General features: G+C 49.7%; 1 protein-coding gene and 1 long non-coding RNA gene across 4 annotated transcripts in view; one reads left to right on the top strand and one right to left on the bottom strand.

Annotated features, from left to right (window-relative positions):
• Window positions 1–997: 997 nt before the first annotated feature.
• On the top strand, window positions 998–11,142 carry LOC119519238. Of its 2 annotated transcripts, none has more exons than XR_005213991.1 (5): window positions 998–1,183; window positions 3,059–3,306; window positions 6,422–6,492; window positions 9,227–9,447; window positions 11,062–11,142. It is a non-coding gene; the product is annotated as an uncharacterized LOC119519238 (long non-coding RNA). The 2 variants fall into 2 exon arrangements; XR_005213990.1 differs by having other exon boundaries at window positions 9,227–9,300; window positions 11,062–11,139.
• RPH3A (rabphilin 3A) overlaps window positions 4,384–24,277 on the bottom strand; it is a 105,988-nt gene continuing 86,094 nt past the window's right edge. For both annotated transcript variants that reach the window (XM_037816807.1, XM_037816808.1), the window contains 8 exons: window positions 21,998–22,072; window positions 20,504–20,613; window positions 16,802–16,928; window positions 14,855–14,911; window positions 13,322–13,476; window positions 10,036–10,117; window positions 7,164–7,260; window positions 4,384–6,480 (listed from right to left, as the gene is read on the bottom strand). In XM_037816807.1, the coding sequence (XP_037672735.1) occupies window positions 6,350–6,480; window positions 7,164–7,260; window positions 10,036–10,117; window positions 13,322–13,476; window positions 14,855–14,911; window positions 16,802–16,928; window positions 20,504–20,613; window positions 21,998–22,072 (834 nt within the window). In that variant the 3' untranslated portion in view covers window positions 4,384–6,349. The remainder of the gene's footprint in view (window positions 6,481–7,163; window positions 7,261–10,035; window positions 10,118–13,321; window positions 13,477–14,854; window positions 14,912–16,801; window positions 16,929–20,503; window positions 20,614–21,997; window positions 22,073–24,277) is intronic.

Genomic DNA, 24,277 nt, shown 5'->3' with positions numbered 1-24,277 from the left:
TTCTTTGGCTCACATTCTGAAAATGTTTCTTTACTCCTATGAATAACTCTGCTAAAAGAAATAATAATTGGAAGCAGATTTTTGTTTTCCTTCTTTGTTTCGTTGTTTACAAAATTGCTTTATAGTTGTCTATGATTTTTACAGTATTACATGCATATTGCACAAAGAAAAGTCAGAAAAATCAGGTGGTCTAAAGATCACTCCTAATCCTAAAACCCAGAGACTACTGCTATAAAAATTTTGGTATAGATCTATAGATCTTTTCAGATGTTTTCCTGTTTATACACACACACGCGTGTGCACACACACACACACACACACACACACTTGCAGTTCTCTTTTCTTTTTTTAATGGCATCAAACTATACTTTTTATATCTAGATGTATTTTCACCCATATAGATTCATAAGCCATTTTTTTCAGGGAGGATAGATAAGCATTAATAAATAGTAAGCATCTTTCTTTACCACCTTCCTGATAATTGGCTCATTAATTAGTTGGCACTCCCCACACTCAGCACAGCATGTTGATTTATGCCCAAGGCAAGATGTAGCCCTAAGGAGGTGGGTCTCAGACTATGCAAAACTCGATTCTTTTCTTGCCAGTTGGGTTATATGTTTATCAAAGTCAGTTCTGCTTGTTCCTAAGCAATTTTTTTATGGTAATTGCACTTGTTATTGAAATGTATAGTTTTGATAAGATATATAAGCAGATCAAACACAAGTACAAATGAGAGCGGTCCTTAAAAAACCAACACTGAGTTTTCTGGAAAGATGCAAGAAAGGCAAGTTGCTTAAAAACTTAAGTAGTATTAGAAAAAAGAGTGGGGCAGCTGTGAGAGATGGAGGAAATAATTGTGAAAATCCAGGATTATGTCCTCATGCCCTTGCAGGTGGCTTTGAGGTCTTGTCCCCTTTAAGGAAACAGTATCAGCAAACTACAGGCAGCATTCTTGCCTGTTTCATGCAAGAGAGATAAAGCTGGGCTCCATGGGGGGGTGGGGGCTGCCCTCAGGAAAGGTCTCCTTCTTCACTGGATGGCTGGGAAATTAAGGCCCCTTTGTACCTGTCTGGGGTGGGCCCTGGAAGCAGTTGAAGAATCCCAGTACTTCCGTGTGTTACTCGTCTAGTCAACGGTAAATCTCAGACCCAGGAGGCAAAGGCGACTTCCTCAAGGTTACACGGTAAGTTTGGGCGAGACCCAAGCAAAACGTACCTCTTAGGCTGCTTAGGTGGCTCCTGATGGTTTTCAGGGTGCTCTGACCGTATCGGGCCAACGTCCCGGCAAAAGCAGATCGGGCTGAGGGGCCACCCTGGCGAGCTCCCGAGCACTAGTTAATCCCCCTGGCCGTGTGCCCAGCCGCGGTCGGGCCTGCTCTGCTATCACCAGGCACCAGCAGGCCCCTGAGCTTCCCTTTTCCCCGGCCTCGCCTTTGTCAGCCCTAAGGGGAGACTGGAACTCTCCAACTTGGTCTCGCCTCTAACTCCCGCTCAGAATTAATACCACTAACTGTTGGTTGGTTTCCTGTCGGCACCAGCCGGGGACGCTGCCCACATCTGAGCGGAGGCCTTGGAGACTTGTCTTCTGCCCGGCCTGAGCCTCTCCTGCGCTCAGTGCCAATGTCCTGTTTGGATCATCGACGCCAGCTGGAAGGCATATTTCCCTGGTGCCAACTATGGGAGGGACTTTCCATGGATTATCTCGTTGAAATCTCTCAGCAACTGCCTATTTTGTCCCCATTTTCCAGATGAGGAAACAGAGTCAGACTAAAGTGCTTGTCCCAGCTTCCACAGCTGGAGTGTGACAGATTCACGACTGGAAAGCTGGACTGATATGATCGAAAAGCTCTTCTAGGCAGGTGCTCTCTACCACACCATGTTGCCTCTAGCAGGGTGCTTTATTTCAATAGGGAAATAAATCATAACTAACTGGCCCGATCTACCAACACTTACCTGTCCTTGGCTGGTTATAGTCCTCCCAGCCTGTTAGGCAGGCTCCCTGCCTGGGGAAGGAGATCAACCACTGGGGGATGGAAACTAGGTCTCTTTGCAACTGCCACTCACAATTGCCTCGTGGTTGCTGTCTGGAGTGCTTTGATGAGAAGAATCAGAGGCCATTTGTAGGCTCTGTGGAAAAGACAGCATTCGATTTCTGAGCCTAATGGGCCCCTCTCCACCTGGTGGCAGCTGGCTTAACTGCCGGCAAAACTGACAAACTTTTAGGGCCAGTGGTTTTCAAAATCATGGTGTGGGTGCGAAGCACAAGGCATCAATCAGAAAGTAATTTCAGATATTTTCAAGTACGCCCTCATCCCCAGGGTGTAGCAGAATCTCAGAGCAGGGGTGGTGAGGAAAAACCCTCCCCAGCTGATTCTAATATGCCAGCCGCTGCCCCCAACACTGAGAGCCACCCTGGGGTGGGGGTTGGCAAGAAAAGAAATTGTCTCAAACCTGGTCGGGAAGAGAAGTTTCTGTGGGATATAATACACTGTCCCTTCTGGGGGAGTAACTTTCCTGATCAATTGTTTAAGCACCTTTTTGATGGAGTATGGGGAGATTAAGAAGCCTTCTGGGAAGTTAGTTACTTACCCAGCTGACCCTCAGACCTATAACTCTCCTAGTAATCTCTAGCCAGACATTTCTTCATTGCACTTACTCGATAAAGATTCCACGGCCATCTTCTGTCTTTGCAGAAATGTGTCCACCAACAAGAAATCTGACTTGGATTCCCAGGCAACCTTTCCTTATGGCAACCTGGAGAGAAAACTTTGAGCATGTGCTTGTAATTAATATTAGTATGAGAAGCTGTTTTGACGGGGGCATGTGCCTTGCAGATTTGTCCCTAGCTCCATGATAGCAAACACTTATCACTGCGTGATTTCCTAGGTGGTCCTAAGCCCCCTGGGGTGCAAATTCGTTGATTATATATATATATACCCCTCTCCTTGAATCTGGGCAGGCTTGTGACTGCTTTGATCAAGAGAGTGTTGCACACAGGGTGCTGTGTGCTTGCCAAGACGGAGTCATAAAAGGGGAGGCGGCTTCCATCTTGTTTGCAGGAACATTTGCTCTCGGAGCCCTGACATGCCTTCGGAGGCACTGTCTGAGTGCTAAGAAGTCCAACCACCCTGAGGCTGCCATGCCGGACATGAAATGTCCCCGTCAAGCGCAGCCATCCCAGTCAAGGCACAGACCCTCCAGCCCAGCCCAGCTGCTGAGTCCTTTGGGTGACCTCTACCAAGGACACGTGGAAGAGAAAAGTTGCCTGGCCGAGCCCTGCCTGAATCCTAGCCTACAAAAGCATGAGGTACAATGAAATGGGGGTTGTTTGATGCCACTGAGGTTTGGGTAGCCTGTGACCTAGCGCTGGGTAACTGGAACAGCACCTCCCGGGAAGGGCGGAAGGGTGGCCTGAGGCACCAAGCAAGCGGCTGGTCCTCTCGGAGGCCCAGGGTGGGAAATGAAGGCAGATCAGGTGGACGACGGGACGGTGCTTTGGTGCGGCTGGGGGATTAGGGGTCAGAGGCTGTGACCATCGGGCAAAGGCTGCGGAACAGGCTATCGGCATTGTCTGGTCTCCAGGCTCAGACCGGAGGGACGAGGAGAGTGGCACTGACATCGCCAGGGGCAGCAGGAAGAGTGGGTCACAGACCCAGATTTGACGCCAGGCTCTGCCACCTACCGGCTGTGGTGACCGTGGGGGAGGATTTTACCTTTACAGATAAGGCCTCAATCTCTTTATCTGTGAAACAGGGGTGTGAATATCCATCCTGGTAGTCTCTTGAGAATCTCAAGTGAGGGGCCGGCGGTGCAGCTCACTGGAGGCTGGAGGCTGCGAAGCTGTGTGGGAGGCACTGGAGGATCCGTGCTATTAGTGAGTGTGCAAAGAACACTCAGCTGGGAGTCCAGCGAGGTGGCTCCTGTCCTGGCACTGCTGCCGTGAAGCGCTGGGCACGCCATCCCGTCCCCTGGGCGCGGGAGTCTTCATCTGCCTGAGAAACGGGTTGATGGACAAGGCCGGGATTCATGTCCACCGTCTCTTCCAGCTTCGACAGCATCTGATTGCACAACCGCTTGGGAGCTTCCCCCCGGGGTTGGGGTAGGAGGGAGAGGACGAGGATGCCGGCCCCTGAGAGGAAGGGTGTGGGTTTAGCCAAAGTTACCCCGAGCCCACCTGCCCAAGATGAAGACCAGCAGGAAGCAAACTCCCCCGGGGTGGGGGGCAGAGACCGCGCCTGCCTTAGTCACTGCCGTGTCTGTGTCTCCAGGGCCGGAACGGAGTTGCTCGTTATACACAGACTCTCCGGGTGGCCACGTGTCCTGGTGGGGAGGGAGCCCTTCCGGAAGTCAGAAAGGAAAGACACAGACCACCAGCGTTCCTGGACGTTCCTATTTTATTTTTGGCTACATCATCACGAAGGAAGGCGGTGGCCGGTTCTGCATGCACCGGAGAGTGTGTGTGTCTTCCAGGCAGGGAGGTGGTGGCATTTAGGGGTGGGGGTGGGGGAGAGAATGTGCCCAGACCGGGGCACCGAGAGCTGGCTGCATGCTGATTCCAGCGCCAACACCAGCGAGAGGCTCGGGTGACACAGCCAGCATGCTTTCTCCCCCGGGAAGACCGCGGAGGGGAGGGCGGCTGGGAGTGGGTGCCAGAGGGGGCTTAGGAGAAGGAAAAGGGTCAAGAGGAAAGAGGGTGGCTGGAGAGCTGTGGGCCGCCTTGGGGAAAGGCTGAGAGTGGGTGTCTAGAGAACGGTTATTCAAGGCAAGAAAGGAGTGTCCTCCAGTGAACTGTGCAGGGAGCTGGGGGTCGAGGGCATGAAAAGGGAAGGGTAAAAGGCGTGAGTGTGAGGAAAGTGAGAATTTTGGTGTGTGTCTGATGACTTTCATAGAGAACGGTGGTGACTTGATGGAGTGGGGTGGTTCTCAGGGTGGGAGACGTGACGGAAATTGGGGCAACCAAGCCTTTTGCCAGCCATGGGAGATTGCCCGGCCCCAACTTCAAGTTGATGCTCATCTCCATTTCTCTTTGGTTCGTGATGGAGCCAAAGCCTTTGGTGTCAGATCTGCCACTCTCTAAAGGTGTGAATCCACAGTTATTTGTTTCTCCCAACAGACTTGGTGTAGAGAGACAGACAGACAGAGAGATGGAGAAACTCGAGGTGGTTCTGAGTAAGAGACAAGATGCAAGAGAGGCCAAGAATCGGAGTCAAAGAGTCGGGAAGGGGGAATTTTGTCCGTCTAAGTGACAGCAGAGAGTCCTGGAGGAAGGCGACGGGGTGGGGGCTTTGGAGGAGGCTCCCCTCGGACCCCCAGCTCTGACGTCTTCTAAAGGCCTCCTGTACCCTTGGGATGGCCGGCGGCTGAGGAAGCCCCTGTGGGCTGAGTCGGCACCACTCAGGGGGATGCCATGTGCCTGGGCTGCGCCAATGTCCAGGCCGTCTGGCTCTGCCCGCAGGCCAAGTGGGAGGTTTGGAGATGCTGCCCAAGTGGGCCGGCAGGCTTCCTGCCAGTTCTCCGGGTGTGTGCGCGAGAGGAGGCAGGGGTGAGGCTGTGTTAAGATATGCTGGGTTGGTTTGTTTTTTTGCTATTACCCCTCCTTCGAGAGGGAGAGGCGAGGAGAAGCAGAGAGAAGGGAGAGGGTGAGAAAGGGAGTCTCTAATGTGGCAAAGGAGGCAGGGATAGGGCGAGGGAGGGGGGAGGCGAGAGGGAACAGGAGATATTTTTGGCTGGGAAGCAATTAGGCTTCATCCCGAAAGGGGGCTACCGAGTCCGTTTGCGTACTGTGTGTGGCCATTACTTGATCATCTGGAGCAAGGAGGGTGGGTTCCTCGTCCCTGGGTAGTTTGAACACTGCGGCCTCTTTTCCTGGCAATCGGGGGGTGTGTTTTGGAGGAGCAGTGGGGGCTTGGATGTGCTAGTCCTGCCTCCTCCGTGTGTGCTGGCACCTGAGGGCATTGGCACCGCCAAGTCAAGTCGTCCCTGCGTGTCTGTTCAAGGCCAGGAGGGTCTAAAAGCAGTCCCCAAGGATGAAGAGCCTTCACAGTTTATCCAAACGGAGAGGCTATTAAATTAACACCTTCCTTGTAAAACTAACACCCGTCCCATGCCGACTGCTCCATCTGGAGGGACCAAGGAGCCTGCCTTCCAGCATCCGGGAGAGCAGAGATGGTCTTTGGTGGCAGTGCCCAAGGGGAGGGGAGACCTCCAAGGCAGGCTCGGGGAGGGTGGCAGGAGATGTGGGAGGAAGCGAGGCATAAAGGAGGGGACCAGAGTGCAGGGGGCAGCTGGGGCAGGCTGGGGGGTGGCCTGGGCCTGGGGTGGGGCCCGGCCTCCGGGACCTGGGCTCCGTCCTAGTCGCTTGCCACGTGGTTCTCGTTCTGTAGCTGGTGCCAGCGCTCGATTTTCTTGTCCTTATTTTTTAGACACTCGTACCAGTGTTTTAAGCGCTCTCCCTTGGCCGAGATTCCCAGTTGGCAACCTCCTGGCGGACAAGGTGAGAAGACAGAGGCGGGTGTTCAGGGTCATGGGATGGTGCACGGGGTCTCTTTCTGGACCAAAACGTTCAAGTGGGGGAAACTGCTACCAAGCAGTGGCCCCCTCAGCAACTTGGGATCTGTTCTCTATATTGTTATTGATAATAACAACATTATAATCGTTATTAAAATTGGTCTTCCCTGCCCGGAGACCACCTACTCAAGAACCTGCTGTGGCTCCCCACTGTAGCACCAATTTACAACTTCAGCTCTACACTTCTACAAATCACCACCCTCCTCACTGGAACTTTCCTCCCACTGCTTTTGGGGACTTATCTTCTATTTCCCGAGTCAGTTTCACCTCACTGCTCAATACTGCCTCCAACCCTTGGCTCAGGCTGTGTCCTCACCATTTGAAGTGGGACTGGGAAAATTCAAACCTCCATCCTGGACTTGCAAAAAGATTAAGGGGACCTTCTCTGCATCCTCCTTTCTGTAGAAACCACCCCCTGTGACTTAATTATTCCACTGGAGGTGATAATTAAATCACAGCTCAACCCTTCCAGCTTTGTAATCCCTTTCACATAAAGATGTTCCCAAATTCACCAAAAATGGGAGCCTGTGCACCCTTAGTACAAAAGGAATGAAGGAGTGGAGTTGGTGGCTTCCCCTGGGAGCTGGGCACACTCACCGATGTAATCGTTGGACTTGCCGATGTCGTAGTCCCAGACCGAGATGTCCAGTGACTTCTTTGCCAGGTCACTGTGTTTGATGTCATAGAAAAACTCCTGGATGCAACAGAGGAAGACATCTGTCTGAGGGAGCCCCCAGCCTCAGCATCGGGAGCTAAGAGGCTGAGTCCTGGGGGCTCCTGGACCAAGGGGAGGCCCTCACGCTGGGCGTTCTGGAAGCAAGGGGGCCTTCCTGCTCTGAGCCTCTGGCCAGGCCCAGCAGCTCCCCTTCAGCGAACACCCTGTATAACCAAGTCCCTCCAGCCCTGTAATCCTCTCTTCAGTGGACTCTCTGAAACTGGGGAAGGTCAGTGGGGTTTCGTCAAATAGAGCTGGTCCTGCTGAAGCCGTCTTGAAGGCCGATGACCACAGCCCAGGAGCCCAGTCCCTCCCTCCTGGCAGCTTCTGCAGTGGGTTTCTCCCTCTTTCCATTGTTTAGGGATTAGCGGTTGTCCAGGGGACTGAAATTGCTAAATGGATCCGTCTCTGAGGACACGTGACTGTCTTAGGTGGTCAGGGCTTATGTCCCCATATAATCTGACTTTTAAAAATAACTTTTCTCCCTAATTACAAAACAATTCATGTTTATTGTTAAAACAAATGAACAAATGATGCAAAAACTAAAAAAACCTAGAACCCAATAATCCAAGAATAACCACTGTCGGTATTTGCCAAGTTTGTGCATATGGATGCCTTTTTTTCAAAAAAATGAAATAATACTGAACATAATGCATTGTTGTTTCCTTTTTTCCCACTTTATAACATGATAAAGGCCAAATTATCGTAGTAAAATATTTTTTAGTTTTTACTGTGGTATATGTACTGTCGGAACCTTTTGTGTACAAAAAGAAAACTGATGAGGCATATATTGGCTTTATGTATACTTCCCAGAAATGGATAATATTGTTGCTTCAGAAGAAAAAGGAGTGGGGGGCTGAGGTGGGAGGGAGATTTTGACTGGTACCCTTTTTAACTTTTTGAATTTCGAAATAGGTAATAATATTACCTACACCAAAAATAAGCAGAATTTGTATTTAAAATCTTGAAGGCTTTTGGCATGTGCTGACAAATCTCCCTTTGAAGTTGAACCAGTTCAGTTTCTCAGCAGTCACGTGTGTGTCTCCCCACAGGCTCCCCAACACTGGGTACCAACATGGAAAAATATTCTTGTTCCAGTTTGTCATGTGAGATGGTGTCTGGCCTTGCTTTGTGATTTTCTTATCGTGAATGAGTTACACTTTTCATATCAGTTGGCCATTTGGGTTCCTTATTTTGTGGCTTGTTCAGACTCCAGGAGGGGGCAGAGCAGGGCAGCTGTGATCCACTCCTTATGCACACCCCGTGGGTCAGAGCCCAGATTTGGGGAGCAGCCCGAAGGGGGGCCTGGGCGTGGCAAGGGCTGGGCTGGCTGGTCGCGGATCGCCCTGGGCTTGTCTGGTCGCGCGGGACCTCCCTGCTGTCTGTGCCTCTGGATGTGCGCTAGTGATACTGAACGCAGGGCACCGGGGCTTCCTTCTCCCATTTTGTAGCTCACAGTAAACACGAACAGCAGATCGCAGGCGTGGGGTCAAGCAGGGAGAATTCAGTGGCTGGAACCAGCGCCTGGAGCTGCTCCAGACCTGGCGTGGGGATCAGGGCCTGTGGGCCAATGTCTGCTCTGGGCGTGGAGTGAGGCTAAGGGATGGGGGACGGAGGGGGCCCAGGTCCAGAATTGCAATCTCATGGCTGCTGCTGCTGCTGCTTTTTAACCTTCTCTTCTTTATTTTTATGGTTTCTTTCTCTTTACAGCAAGTGATTCTGGGTGTACATTTATGGTAGTGGTATAGCATTTCCTTTCAAAATATGTTTATAACAAGCTACTGAAACAGAAAAGTCTTCTCAACTGTGTACTTCCCTTCAGTTTAGGTTTGAGCTGGGAAGCACACAGCATGGCTTGGATTAGAACTCCCGAGCTCCCCACTCTTTCCTCCACTCGATCCTCTGCTCATTCAGCAGATATTAACAGACCCCTGCTCTGTGCCAGGCCCGCTAACTGCTAACTGCGCTCCAGAGGGACAGCACGAGACGGAGGAGGCACCGTCTGGAAGCACAGCGGAGGTGCGTCTGTAGGAGGGGGCACGTAAGCTGAGTCCTGAGGCATGACCGGGAGTTTGCCAGAGAGGAAGATGAGAGAGAAGGCAGTCTGGGAAGAGGGAGCAGTGGGGGCCAAGGCCGAGCGTACCAGGGACCCACGTGGAGTTGGAGGTAACTCGAGGATGGGGTGGCGGTGACAAGTCGGGGTCTGTGTGTCAGAACACTCACATGCATGGGGAGGGTGTACCAGACACTGGCAAGTGGCCAGGTGTCTCCTGCAGTGGTACCAGCACAAGATGCCAGGGTCTGAACATAAGGCGGTGACGGTGAGGACAGAGAGGAAGGGGTGCATTCAACGGGTACCTAGACAGTGGCTTCCAGGAGGACTTGATGCACTGAATGGGTGTGGGGGTGACAGAGAGGGAAGGGCAGAGCCCACTGGGTGGAGGGGAAAAGACGTTGTCCTGATTTATTTCTCAAATTTCTATTAAAATTGAGAAAGATGTTGGAAATGATTTAGTTCAATCTCTCTCTGAACACAGCTTCCTTCTTAGGCCATTGCTAATCTGTGGGCATTTGGCTTAGGCCTGATTCCCTCCAGTGACAAGGAACTCATTATCTCTCCTTAGATAAATCAAGCTGAACTATGAGAGAATGCTTTTTTTTTTTTAAGTTCTTTAAAACATTTCAGCAAGGAGTTTTTCTTTCTTCACACATAGGCAATATCCCAGGGTCTGGCAAAGAATGGGGGAAGTTTACCTCATTAAATTCAGGATTCAAGGTTTTCTTCTTAATTTGAGTCTTGTGTTTGGCTTTCTTTCCCATGTCAGGCTTCAGCCAGCTGAAGAGACACATAGATTAGGTTTAATGAACAAGAACAGTCCCCCGAAGACCCTAAGGGCTCCTTCCAGTGCAGGGTAATAATTGATGGAAAAATCAGAAAATGAATCAACCTTGACAATGACCAATGAGATATTGACCAATTAGAGCTTCCACTCATGCCTGGCACTGCACAAAGCACCTCAGGGGCCTTTAATCGTCACACAGACCTTGCTCAAAACTATGCCAAGACCTCCCTTCAAACTGAGGTTAAAGTTCAAAATCCTTGGCATGCGTGGCTTTCGGGGGTTGGGTCTCCGACAGCTCTGCGTGGCCGGGTCTCTGCTCCGTCCCAGCCTCATGTCACACAATGCTCTCAACCCTCTCGCTCTCCTTTCCACCTCAGGACCCCCTGCCTGGAAGGCTCTTCTCCACAACATCGTTCATCTCATTTAACTCATTTTATTTTTTGATTCAACTTGAATGTCACTCCCTGGGAAGGAATTCCTTGCACCCCAGTGTAGGTAGACCCTTCCAGTCCTTGGGACTTACTTTTCCTTCAGAGCTTCCATCAAAGAATTTGCATGGTTATTTGACCATTATCTCTTTAAAAGCAAGGTCCATGTCCATCCTGCTCTTCTGGTAGCCTCAGTAGAGGCCCAGTGCCTGGTATATATTAGGTGCTCAATTGTTATTTTCCAGGTGAATAAACAAAATGGGCTAAAAATTCCTAAATGTTGGGTAACCTTGGACATGAGTGTAACCTCACCGTGCCTCAGTTTCCCTGCTTATAAAGAGAGCAAATATTTCTTTCTCACTCATAGAACTGTTTTTGAGGATAATTTTCAAGAAGAGACACATATAGGTACCAAGCTCTGGGTAAAAAGGAAGAGTAATTATGATTTTTAAAAAATGTGTATTTCTAAACTGCTTAATGGTTTCCCATTTCCTTTCTCTCATTTGCAGCCACCAGGGAAGTTAACTGGTGACCACAGCATCTCTATTTCTTCTGGAGGGATTGGGTAGCTGGGAGAGGAGGTGGTGGGGAGAATGATTCAAGAAACCCATTTGCACGTGGCTAGGATTTAATGGAATGACAGATGCCATGCTATAAGCTAATATTCTCTCTTGGGTCATGTAAGAAAATAAAATCAAATTGCTTTTAGAAATCAAACCCATCCCTGGCACATGTGTTCTTTTTAAATCAAATGCCCATTCAAAGAAAATCTGAAGGAAAGCCCCCACTTGTTTCTCAGCCATGGACTTAAGGGAAGTATTGCTTTCGATTATCAGAGGCAATGGTGGAGAGAACAGTAATATGTCCTCTTTGCCATGGGTAATAACAGTGAAGGCACTTACTCAAAATCAGAATGGTGGGTATTTACTGGGCACCTACTATGTACCAGAAGCCATGAAAATGCACCTCTCAGATCCCCAACTGCAGGGGGTGGAAATGACAGAGGCACTGGGCTTGGAGTTCACCACCAGGTTCGTGCCCAGGCCACGCTTCCAGCAGGCTGCCTTCAGCCAGTGCCTGGGTCCGGCAGGGATACTGAGGCAGACCCAATTCCTGGGAGATGCAGGACTCTTCTGATGGGTGACTGTGAGCTCCATCACCCAGGATGAAATGTCCTTAGAACTGCACTGTGACCTAAGATGACGACTCCTGCACCCCCTTCCTCTCCATCTCTTCCTCAGAGGTCAGACTCTGCACTGGGACTGGGGGCCCCACCAGCCTCCTCCGGCTCCTCCCAATTCTCCTTCACAGGCAGTTACCCCAACACGTCTCCTGCACATCTAATCCTGTCTTGGTGCCTGCCTTTTAAAGGACCTGAGCTGATGCATAATACAAATCTCCCCATTTTACAGACGAGGACACTGGGGATGAGCAGAGTTAATCCATGAGCCCAAAGTCACACAGCTAGAGGCTATCTGGGACTACTGGAGCTGGGGATGCAAACCCAGGTGCTCCAGATGCAGAGCCTGCACTCCTAACCGCACCTGGGAAATACATTTTGCTACCATAAACCAAGGAAGAATTCTATTGATGAAGGCAGACATTTTTGTACCCGGCACAATTCTAATTGCTTTACATATGCTATCTCATTTGACACCTACCCCCATGCCTGGAGATAAGTGGAACGGTTGTCCCCATTTTACCAATGAAGAAACTGAAGCTCAGAGAGCCTAAGTAACTTCCTATTGTCACACAGCTAGCAGCTGGCAGAGACGGGCATTGAACTCCATGCCTGACACGGTGGTGGCCACAAGAATGCACCTTGCAGACCTCCAGCTACAGGGACCGTAACCGACCAAGGGCCCCAGATGCTGCGCTCGGACATCTGTGCTGTGTGTGGGCCAAGGTCATGCCCCCAGCCGGCGACAGAGCAAGGCAGGGGTACGCAGACGGGCCTGTGCCTGGGAGACGTGGGACTTGTCTGGTGGCCCATCTTGGCTTGAGAACTCCCTGATGGCTTCCACCTGGCTTCCCTCCCTCTTCCCTTCACTCGGGGTCAGTCTTGCCCTCTGTCCTGGCAGCTCCCCCAGTCTCCCGACTCCCTGCCTGCTCTCCCTCACACAGGCATTTCGCCTCATCAAATCCCATCTTGCCCTCTTCTTGGAGGACCCAGATTAACACAGGTAACAATGTCTCTTATTCCCCATGATGGAGATTACTGGGATAACTTCAAAGTCTAAGGTCTTCGAGCCTTTCCAGATTGAAGGTGGGAAAAGCCAGATTGCTTCTCTTACAGTGGGGCTCTGAGCTGCTGGAGGGGTGTGTAGCTGACTCCCAGGGGCTACACATGGGGTTACACAGCTACGCTGACCCCCTCTCCAACAGGAAGGGACAGAGCCTCAAAGCTTGTCATACGGGTGAGTGACACACCAGCCTGAGAAGCTAAGACTCCAGCCCCACTGTCCAGCTGGTTCTGGGCATCCATCTCACTGTGTGTCCTTGGGCAGTGTGATGGTTAGGTTCATGTGTCAACTTGGCCGGGTGATGGTGTCCAGGTATCTGGTCAAGCAAGCACTGGCCTGTTACTGCAAGGACATTCGTGTCTCTTGTTGATTCTGTTTCCCTAGAGAACCCTAACTAATACAGGCAGGTTCCTTCCCCTCTCTGGACCTCAGTGTACCATGATCAGGGGAAGGTCTCTGATTCTTCCTTTCCAAGGACCTGGGACCCCTTTTGGGAACCATTCCTGGTCCCAGGGCACCGACTCACAGCTTGACGAATGGGTCTGAGTAGCCGTTGGCATCCATGGCGGCCAGGTGCACACAGCGTATGATGCCCACGATGAGGCCTCCCTGCTGCGTGCTGTACATGAGGGACACCAGGATCTTGCCACGTTCCTCGATGTCACCAATACGCTCCACCTGCTGCAGTAGGGGGAGAGGGCGCGTGGGCCTAGAGGGAGGGGGCCAGCCAACGTGGATGGCAAGTGTTAGGGCAGAGCCTGGGGAAGGAGGGAGGAGCTAGGCCACCTCGAGTGGAGTTAGCACCACAGCAGCAGATGCCCCCTCAACCTCCAGGGAGAACAAATGATGGTTAGGTCGGGGGAGAGGCAAAGGGTTAGAAAAGCCAGTGGGGTTAGACTGAGACACATGGGGACTAGTCGGCTCTACTCTGACTTGGACACAGACTGAGCCATGACTGATCCATAGGTGAGCTTGATCCCACTCAGTGACTGGCTGAGACTGAACCTCAACCCTGGTCATTGACTGATCCTGACTCTGACCCAGGACCTAACCTCAGCCCTGGTCATTGACTGATCCTGACTCTGATCGAGGGCTGAACTCTGACCCTGGCATTGACTGATCCTGATTCTGATCCAGGACTGAATCTCAACCCGGTCACTGACTGATCCTGACTCTGACCCAGGGCAAAACCTTGACTCTGGTCATTGACTGATCCTGACTCTGACCCAGGGCCGAAGCCCAACCCTGGTCATTGACTGATCCTGACTCTGACCCAGGGCTAAACCCTGACCCTGGTCATTGACTAATCCCGATTCTGATCCAGGACTGAACCCTCAACCCCAGTCACTGACTGATCCTGACTCTGACCCAGGACCGAAACTTGACCCTGGTCATTGACTGATCCTGACTCTCACCCAGAGCCAAACCCCAACCCTGGTCATTGACTGATCCTGACTCAGACCCAGGGCCGAACCTCAACCCTGGTCATTGACTGATCCTGATTCGGACCCAGTGCTGAACCCCAACCATGGTCACTCACCGATCCTGACTCTGACCCAGGGCTGTACCCTGAGCCTGGTCATTGACCAATCTTGACTTTGACCCTGGTCCCACACAGACTCCTGACTCTGATCTCAACCTTCTCTGACTCAATTGTCTTCTCACAAGTGTGGTTCTTGGGGTCACAAGCGGGACCAGGGGAGAGGGCCTGGATATTTAGTTCAATCCCACCCCCTGCCTGACCCAGCTCAGACAGCCTGCCCTACGCCACTACCTATGCCATCCCTCCATTTGCATAAAATTGTTAGCATAGACTCTGTCAATGAGGCCAGGGAACTCAAGGGTGTGTCCCAGGTGTGGGAGGAAGGGAAGATGATCCACATTGGTCTCAAGTTCTTTGCCTCAAGCCTGAGACAAAGAGCAGCTCTTGCAAGGATGACAGGCAGTTGGGAAAAAGAGTGAAGGAAGGGGCCAGGGAGGGAGGGAAGAAGGAGACACTAGACCAGCCAAGCTGGAGAGTTGACCTGACCATGGCCTTCAATTCCCACCAAGGGCTCACCTCCTCCTCGTAAAGGGCCATGCCTCGAGCTGACCCCGTGGTCCCTGCGCGCTTCATCTGAGAAGGAAACAGAAAGGAAAGATAACATTGTCAACAGGGCTCAACTCCCAGACAAGAGGGACGAGAACTCCCTCCAGTCTCCATTAGACCCAGACCCATGAGGGGTTTCTCCAAGCCATTGTAGTCCTCCTGCTTTCCCCCTTTCAGCTGAAATCAACGTAACACTAACCATATGGCAAATCATGTCAACACTCAGCAACCTGTGACATAGGTTCTAATTCCCACTTGACTGATGAGGACGCTGAGGCTCAGAGTAGTTAAGCCCCATGCCCAAAGTCACACAGCTAGTAAGTGGCAGAGCACCCTTTCTCATACATAAAAGATCAGATTTCCTCTGCTCTGGTTGAAGTGGCATGGGGGTCTCTGGGGTCTGGCCTGCCAGGGCCCCCCACCCCTACCTAGATCATGAGGCCCTTTTGCTGGACGCTAAAACTCGGGTTAAAACCAACCTCCCCACTTTGCAGATGAGGACAACTGAGGTCCAGAGGGGAGGGAACAGGGTTACTAGACCCTAGTACTCCAGGGGGAGAGTTGGGGGAGTTGGTGGTGAGAGGCTCACAGACAAAAAGTAAGGGATAGTCAGCTGAATTCTGTGGCTGCTACAGCTCTTTCCCTGTCCTACAACCTCCGTGCCTGGGGGACGAGCTGCCTCCACCAAAGCAAGACAGATAAACCCAGGAGCTGATGATCCAGGCGTGTTCCTGGCCAGTGTCCTGCCCAACTCGAAGGGGTGAGGAAAGGAAGAAGGAGCCTGGAAAATGAGCTGTTACCAGGCAAAGACCCACAGGATATATTTCAGTTCCTTGTTGTGTCTGGTTCCTCTGCCTGTGCTATAAAAATGTGGCATGGCTCACAGCTCATCCATCCTCGAGCTGGCCAGCTGGTGGGAGGCTGCTGCAGGACGTCCCCTTCCGCCCCCCCATGGCTTCCCCGAGGCAGCTGCTGGTTGCCCGAAGGCTGGGCCCTGGCCGGTGCGCAGGGTGCAGAGCCATCCTGCCTTGCCCTGAGGCCTTGGCAAAGTCCCTGCCTCTGGGTCTGACTTGCCCCATTATCTGTAAAGATTCCTGGGTCCCGGCCTGCCCCACCAAGTCAGAATCTCTAGAGGGAGATCCCTACACATCTTCATTTTGAAAAAGTCTGGTTTTTTAAATCCCCAGGTAATTCTGAGTGGCAGCGCAATTAGAAACCTCCATCTGGTCCTTGTTCTTTCTCAAAAGGTGACTCACATCTAACAACGATGATGACAATAGTTCTACGCTTTATGGGTACTATCACATTTAATCTTTTTAAGGCCTTCTGAGGTTGGTACTAAATTATCCCCATCTTGCAGATGAGAAAACGGAAACTGAGCCCCCATTCTGAAGTGCTGTGCTACTCTGCCTTCTGTTTAGCTACGGGGTGCTTTACGACTTCATGACTAATCGCTGGGGGAGATAGTGTATTTCCCCTCATAATAACAGTTAGGAACTTCTGACCAGTAAGGACGTGTTAGGTTCTGCTCTAAGTCTTTTATTTCACATAGTTCTCCGATGAGGCAGGTACTGTGATAATGCCCATTTGACAGATATGAAAACTGGGGCCCAGAGTAATGCAGTCCCTTGGCCAAGGCCAAAGGAGCAAGGAAGTGGAGCCGGGCATTGAGCCCCAGCGGGACACACAGCCACACCACGCTGCCCTTCCCGGTTTTACCGAGGAGGACTCCGCCTTTGGAGAGGTGATGTTAACTGATGTTATCACAGGGTTGGTGAACGGCAGAGCAGGGATGCACCCCGAAGCTCTGACCTGAAACCTTCACCCTCCTCTCTCTCGAGGCCGCTGCAGCCCCCTGCTGTCTGGCACCCCCAAACTCCCCTCCCCACCTGGAATCTTTAGGGCAAAGGCGCTCACTGGGATCACCCGCTCCAGACAGATATTGAAATTCTTCCTCTGGTTGGGCTTCAGTTTCTTGAGTGAGAATCTGGTCTCGCCGATGAACTCGTTGTGGCCAAATTTGTCCTCGTCGCAGACGGAGATCCTGTGGTGGACATTGGGTTGGTGAGAGAAAGAGGAACATATATCAAGCTCCTACTATGTGTCAAAAGCCATAGTTGATGCTGGGAAGGAAAGTGTGACGTGTATAGGCATGATACGATTTCCTGTTTACTGATCACTGGGCCACGTGCATGTTGTTTCTTTGTTTTAGCAGAATTTAAATGCACACAAATCTTAAGTTTTAGTTTGCTATATTTTTACATATATATACACCTGGGTAACCCCCACCCAGATTAAGATATAGAACATTCCAGCCCCAGAAGACCTTCACCATCCCTCTGAGTCACTAGCCCCTCAAAGAGAACTGCTGTCTTGACCCCTAGCCCCATAGACTCATTTGCCCGTTTTTTGACCTTTTTAGAACTGGAATCATTCCAGATAAATGGAATCTTTTATGTTTGGCTTCACTCAACATTATGTTTGTGAGCTTCATCCAGGCCCGAAGGAATCTGTCGTTTTATTGCTGTATAGTATTCCATGGTGTAAATATACTATAATATATCCATTCTGCAACTAATGAGCATTTGGGCTGTTTCTAGTTTTGCGCGGTTATGAGCAAAGCTGCTATGAACAGTCACGTTTGTGTCTTGGGTATACACACGTGCATATTTCTATTGGTTATATTCCTAGGAGTGGAAATTCTGGGCCATAGTATATACATAAGTCTAGCTACAGTGGTAGCTGCCAAACTGTTTTCTAAATAAAGCAATTATATGCCTGACAGCAATTTAGGAGGTCCCAGATGCTCTTCATTCTTTACAATTTTGATTTTGTCAGTCTTCAATTTGAGCCTTCCTGGGGTGGGAAATGGTATCTCATTGCGGTTTTAATTTACATTATTTTCTGATGGTTAATGCAGTGGAGCACCCTTTTCACATGCTTTATGGCCAACTGGGCATCTTCTTTTGCAAATTTAGGCTAAGAACTTAGCTCACCTTTTTCAAGCAATTTTCTCTGCCCCCAAACATCTGAGTTTCCCACTTTGGAGAGGAGACCTGGGGCCCAGAGAAGATAAATAATTTTACCCAAATAAGAGGAAGAACCAGGAATTGAATCTACATTTCCCTGAATCCTAAAATATCTTTTGTTATCTGCTCTGGGTAGCATGGAGTAAGACAGAGGCACAGCAAGTGGAGGTCATGAGAAATGTCCCAGGGGAGGAAAAGAGCATGGTAAGTCATCCTGACACATCCTAAAGGGGAGAAGGCCTGGGAGGCCCCCTGGGGACAGGCAGGGACTCTAACTGCACCACACTCCACAGCCACCAGCATTTGCTGAACAATGCTCGGGGCCCTGGAGGGTCAGGACACCCTCCTGAGTCCCACGCTCTACAAGATTAGAGAAGGACATCGTCTCTACTCAGCAGGGCCCTCTTACATCGCCAAAGACCTAAGAATAATCACTGGTTTTGTCCCAGTAATTCCACTTCTAGGAATTTATCTCAAAGACATAATGAGATAAGTGCAAAAAAAAAATTTAGCTCAAAGATGTTTTTCACAGTCTAGTTTATAATTGCAAAAAAGCAGAAATAACCTAAAGAGTCTACATACGGGGGTCTGCTTAAAGAATTTTGAAATACCCATAAAATGTGATAGTATACATTAAAAATAGTGTTGCAATCAGTCATCAGGGAAATGCAAAAGCACGGTATAACACCACTACACACCCACTAGGATGGCCAAAATGAAACAGTGTTGATGAGGACGTGGAGCTGCTGGGACTCAAATGCACTGCTGGCAGGGGTGAACAAACATGATACAACAGGCAGTTTCTACTAAAGCTGAACATGAGCACATCTTAGGACCCAGCAATTCCAATTTAGGTATATATGCAGCAGAAACACATGCACATGTGTACCAAGGAGCAGCTACTAGAATGTTCCTAGCAGCATTATTTGTAATAGCCCCAACTGGAACCATCCAAATGCTTGTTAATTGCAGAAAAGTTAAGTACATGGTGTGAAATTGTGTGAATTGTGATATATTCACACCATGGAATGCTATCCAGCAATGAGAATGAACCGTCTACAACAACACATAGCAACATAAATGAATATCACAAATAAAATGGTAAGCAAACGAAGATAGACACAAAAGTCATGCTGTGCGTTTCTGTTTATATGAAGAACCAAAACGATGAAAATAACTTATTAGGACAGTGATAACCACCCCCCCGGGGGAGGGCATCTGCTGCAAGGGGGCACACAAGAGGCTTCTGTGGACTGAGAATCTTCTGTTCTTTGATCCCAGAGACAATTTATCAACCTATGCAGTTCTGAATGGATGTTACACTGAGATTTTAAAAAAAGTTTATTTAAAACAATATGGTAGCTGGTGGGAATATACCTGGAATAACCCATTTGGAAAGCAGCCTGCGCGCCTTGTAGGAAAAACAAAGCAAAAAACAAGCCATATACCGTATGATCCAGTACCACAGTCCTCCTTGGTTTCTACCCTAAGGAAATGCTCACATGTACACAAGCAGGCCTGAAGAATGCTCACTGCAACCTTGTTTGTAATAGAGAAAAGCTGGAAACAACCGCAGTGTCCATCCATAGGGAACTGGCTAAATACACTAGTGGACAGTTACAGAAAATGTAGGAACATGCAAAACAATACCATCTATTATTTACAGATACAAAATGGTGTAGCTGAAGCTTGGAAATGATGGCCAGAGAATTCGGGACAGTGATTAGCACTGGGAGGGGGTGGGGAAGGAAGGGACTGAGACTGGGGGTAGATTCCAGAAGGCGAGCTTCAATTTGTATCTGTTGTGCTTTATTTCTTAAAAAAAAAGGGCTGAAGCAAATACAGCAAAATATTAAGATATTAATATTTTAAAAGACTGAGTATAGGTTTTAGGAAGTTTTTACATTATATGCTTTTCTGCATTTTTATACTATTTAATAATAAGAACATTATAAAATATCAGTGAGAAATCTGTTCTGCGGAATACTGCAATAGTTAGAAATTAAGTAGCTCTCAACATCTTCTCATGACTATAATTCCAAGATGTAACTTTATGAAAAAAAGTAAGTTCCAGTTATACGCAGCATGATACTTTCTATGTTTTTAACTATATATATGTACATATATGTGTGTGTGTATGTATATATATAAACAGTATATATATTCTTTTGGGATGTACACATGTGTATATGTATACACTCATGCAAACAGGAAGGAACCTCACCCTTAAAAGGAGTTTATCTTTCTCTTTACAGGAGAGTGTATTCATTTATTACATATACATTTAAAATGCAGTTTAATTCAGCCGTGCAGAATATGAAATGATATAAATATATTGTTAACTGAGATAGGCTACTCAACTGATGTTCCATATTTATAAGCATTTTTACACACACAAACAACCGGGATGCCCAAACACCAAGATATTAACAGTTTCATTTAACTGTGTTTTCAAAAGTTTCTACCAGAGACACATTGTTTCTGTAGAAGAAAAAAAAGGAAAGAAAACTAAGGAAAGATGTTTTTAAGCACCGCACCCACGCCTCGGCCCCCTCTGGCCTCCCTGCCTGCCCACCTGCCCGGCCGCTACCTGAGGGTCTTTCTCTGCACGTCCTCGTCGGTGATGCCGTGATAGACGAGGGTCTCATTCCAGATCGGGTTCCGGGTGTTACGCAGGGTTTTTGTACGAAGCTTGTTGGACTACATCCCGGAGAGATGGACAGACAGACGTTTGCCTTCGTGGGGAGCCAGCCCTGGAGCCCCATCTTTTGGGCTGATTCTGGGGACACTTCCCCCTTGGTAGTGTCCAGGGGTTCAATTGTTCCGGGAGGGGCGCATGCTCTAGGGCGGGGGCTATAGACAAGTTAACGATGCCTGACGCTGTGCCCTGCAACCCTCCCCTGGGCCCGCTCCTTGAACTTCCCATGGTGAAAGCAGAAACAGCTTCTTTAGAAAAAAAAATGTCATTTATAGGCCAGGGAGGTAGAAATGAGAGTCACTCACTCCTAGGCAGTGAAGATACAATTTCTGGGACATTGAGGGTTATTGTTCTCCCAAATATCACCCTCCATGACTGAAATTCCTTGAAGAGGACAATAATTTTTATTTTATTCTGAGAGAAGGCTACAATGCAACTATATCCAGAATAGGTGACCTGGTGGCATATGTAATTCACACTAACATGTAAATGACTCACATCAGATGCTTTGGCAAAGCAGTTTGGATTTAGGAGAGGGCAAAGTGTTCCAAGAGTAAACAATGTCTCTGGGGCACTAGAGGGAGTGATGACCAAATACGGCACAATTTTGTCAAGGCCAAGTGAGGGACTATCTCTCCTTGATCCAGAGTGAGGCAGTGTGTGCATGCGTATGTGTATGTGGCCTCTTTTGTCTTATGACTTGCAGAGTTTTTTAGCAGATGTCTTCCCAAGACCCTGTAACTAGGTATGCCATCTCCCTTGCTTAAGGACATCTGTGTCAAATTAACACAACAAAGCAAAATGATAACACCCAAGAAGGCACATTTCTATTCCACCCATGTGCTCTGGGTGGGTCAATCCAGACAGGAGAAGTAACCCCACTTTCCATCTCCAAATCAAAGTAATGATCAGCAGGGCAGCTGGAAGGGGAACCAGAAGTGGGTGGGGTGGGGTCCACTGCCTCTCGGTAGTGGAACATTAGGTAACATGATTAGACACAAAATCTGGAGAGTGTTGTTCATTTCTATCGGGAGATGAGGAGTGTTTGGTCGGGGCATATAATGGGTGGGGGAGCTGGGCCTGGGCCAGCACTGGGGAGCCATTGAAGGTATTTGAGCAGGGGAGGAGCATGATCAGGGATCCTGTTTCTCTCGTAGCCTTCAGCAGCTCCCTGAATCCTGGGTTTCTGGGTTGGAGAAGTAGGCAGAGTCCCCGCTCCCCAAGGAAGAGTGACTTCTGGCTCACTCTTCCCCCCTCGCAAGGACTTCGCCACTCACAGGGAGGATTTGGGGCACACAGGACTATTTTAGGCTCTGAGCTGAGAACTGTGGGTGCCTGCCAGGGCCCGTGTGCCCAGCTTGCAGAGAGGCCCAGGCCATATGGTACCTTGCTGGCTCCCGGCAGGAGGTGCAGCTTAACATAAGGATCAGCCAAACCATTGGAATCCATGGGCTTCAGTCCCTGCAAGAGAAGAAGGCGGTGGCCTGAGGGCCTCGGGAGGGCTGGGCACTTGGTTGCCATGGGCAACGGGCAAAGTTCATTGGCCTGCCCTGTGCACCTCGTCTTTCAGCTGCAGTGTCCAAATGCCTGGAGTCAGGCAGACAGAGTTCAAAGCCTGGTCAGGTCACTTCCTGGCTGTGTGACCTTGGACAAGTTTCTTAACCTCTCTGAGCCTCAGGTCCTGCTTCATGAGGTAGGGAGATTTAAGCACAATCTCATCTGTAGAATGCTTAGCACTATGCCTGGTATATAGATGCATTCCATCAGGATTTAACTGTCACTGCCGGCATGAGAGATGTCTCAGAATAGCAAGGGTTGGAGAGAAGGGAAGGCTGGGGGAAGGAGGCCTGAGGTCTGGCCCTGGCCCCGGCACTCACTTCTGAGACCTCAGCTTCTCCATCCATACAATGGGGATAGTGGTCTCTGCCTGGTCGCCTCACGGGGCTGGAATGAGGCTTGAGTGAGAATGGGCAGGGGAAGGAGCTTTGTCAGGGTTAAGAAGTGAGATTTGTTAATATGAGTGACACCAAAATTCCTCGGGTGCAGGCACACCCTGTCCATCTTCTCCAGGCCCAGGCTGGGGCCGGTGGCTCACCTCTGGACTCCCCCAGTCCCAGCACTAAAGCCATATTGCATCCTGTGATCTCTCTGGGCCTCAGTTTCCTCATTTGCTCAACAGGGCTGACAGCAGCCCCTGCTTCATGGGGTTCTTGGAACATTAAATGAGATTCACCCAGACGCCTGAGCTCTGTGCTGGACACATGGTAGGTGGGATCAATGTTCACTGCCGCTAGGAGGGCAGAGGATGCCACAGCATGGGGGTGAGGGGGGAAAGCTGGCACAGTGGCCTAGTGGGTAAGGGCTCAGGCTCTGGAGCTAGATGCCATCAGTTCAAATCCAGGCTCCACCCCTTCCTGGCTGTGTGATCCTGGGCAGGTCACTTAAATCTCTCTGTGCCTCACCCAGTTTCCCCACCTGCAAAATAGGAATGATGGTGGAACCTTCCCCATAGGCTCATTGTGAAGATGAAAAGAGACAAACTAATGCATAGAAAGCCCCAGAGGGGTGTGATCAGGAAATGCTGGCTGTGGCAACTGTTTCTAAAGAGAATCCCTGCCCTAAAGAGAAATGCAGGTCCTACGTACCGCTCACTCTGATATCCCTGGGGTTTAGGATGGCATCTGGTACAGAGTAGTACCTGGGAAATATTTCTGGAATGAATGTTTGGGGGCCTGAGAACGTGAGGTTGCAAGCAGACAGGGTGCTTTTCTGATTTGAATTTGAATTTGAATTTGAATTTGAATTTGAATTTGGGTGGGGCCTTATAGTAGATTGAGCTCTGTACCCAGAAAAAACATGCCCTTCATCCTAAGCCATTCCGGGAGTGTGAACCCTGTGTGTATGAACCCAGTGTAAACGGGACCTTTTGAAAATGGTGTTTTCAGTTAAGGTGTGGCCAAATGACACAAGTTGGGGCTTAATTCTATTGCTGGAGGCCTTATAAAGAGAAAGCCATGGGAGGAGCCCATCTGGAAGTCAAGGGAACCTGGAAGAGAAAGGAGGGGTCATTGGCGGGAAAGCCAGGAACCTGAGGTTTGCCAGCCAGCCAGGACACTACCAACCCAAGAGGAAGCAAGCCTTCCAGCCTCTGAAACTGGGTGCCAAGAAATTCCTGTTGCTAAGCTAAACCACTGGGTCTTAGCAGCTGGGAACACTAAGGTGGGCCTACTTACTCTAGTTAACCACAGTCCCTGCCACTCCCTAATGTCTCCCACCCAACCTGCTCTCCACCACTGGCCTGGACCATGGGCATCTCAGAGGGGGCCGAGACAGTGTGACTTTCCCCTAGAACTGGAGAACGAGGCTGTGTGAATTAGTGGGTAAGGACCCCAAACTATAGGGGAATGGATTTGGATTCAATCCAGCTCCATCCCTTACCCATGGGGTAGCCTTAGGCTTTCACTTTCTAGGCCTCAGTTTCCCTATCTGTGCAATGGGCTAACAACAACCCCTGCCTCAGAGGTTCCTATGAAGATAAACAAGATCATGAATGCAGTCACCTCACTGGGCCGCTGGGAGGTTTAAATGCATTTTGGTGCTGGTTGCACTGGCTGGTATATAATAGGTGCTCAATAAATACTTGCTGAAGAAATCTGACTTGGGGGG

This window comes from Choloepus didactylus, chromosome 23 (assembly GCF_015220235.1).
Source record: "Choloepus didactylus isolate mChoDid1 chromosome 23, mChoDid1.pri, whole genome shotgun sequence".
NCBI lineage: Eukaryota > Metazoa > Chordata > Mammalia > Pilosa > Megalonychidae > Choloepus > Choloepus didactylus.
This window is presented reverse-complemented; position numbering and strand designations above follow the sequence as displayed.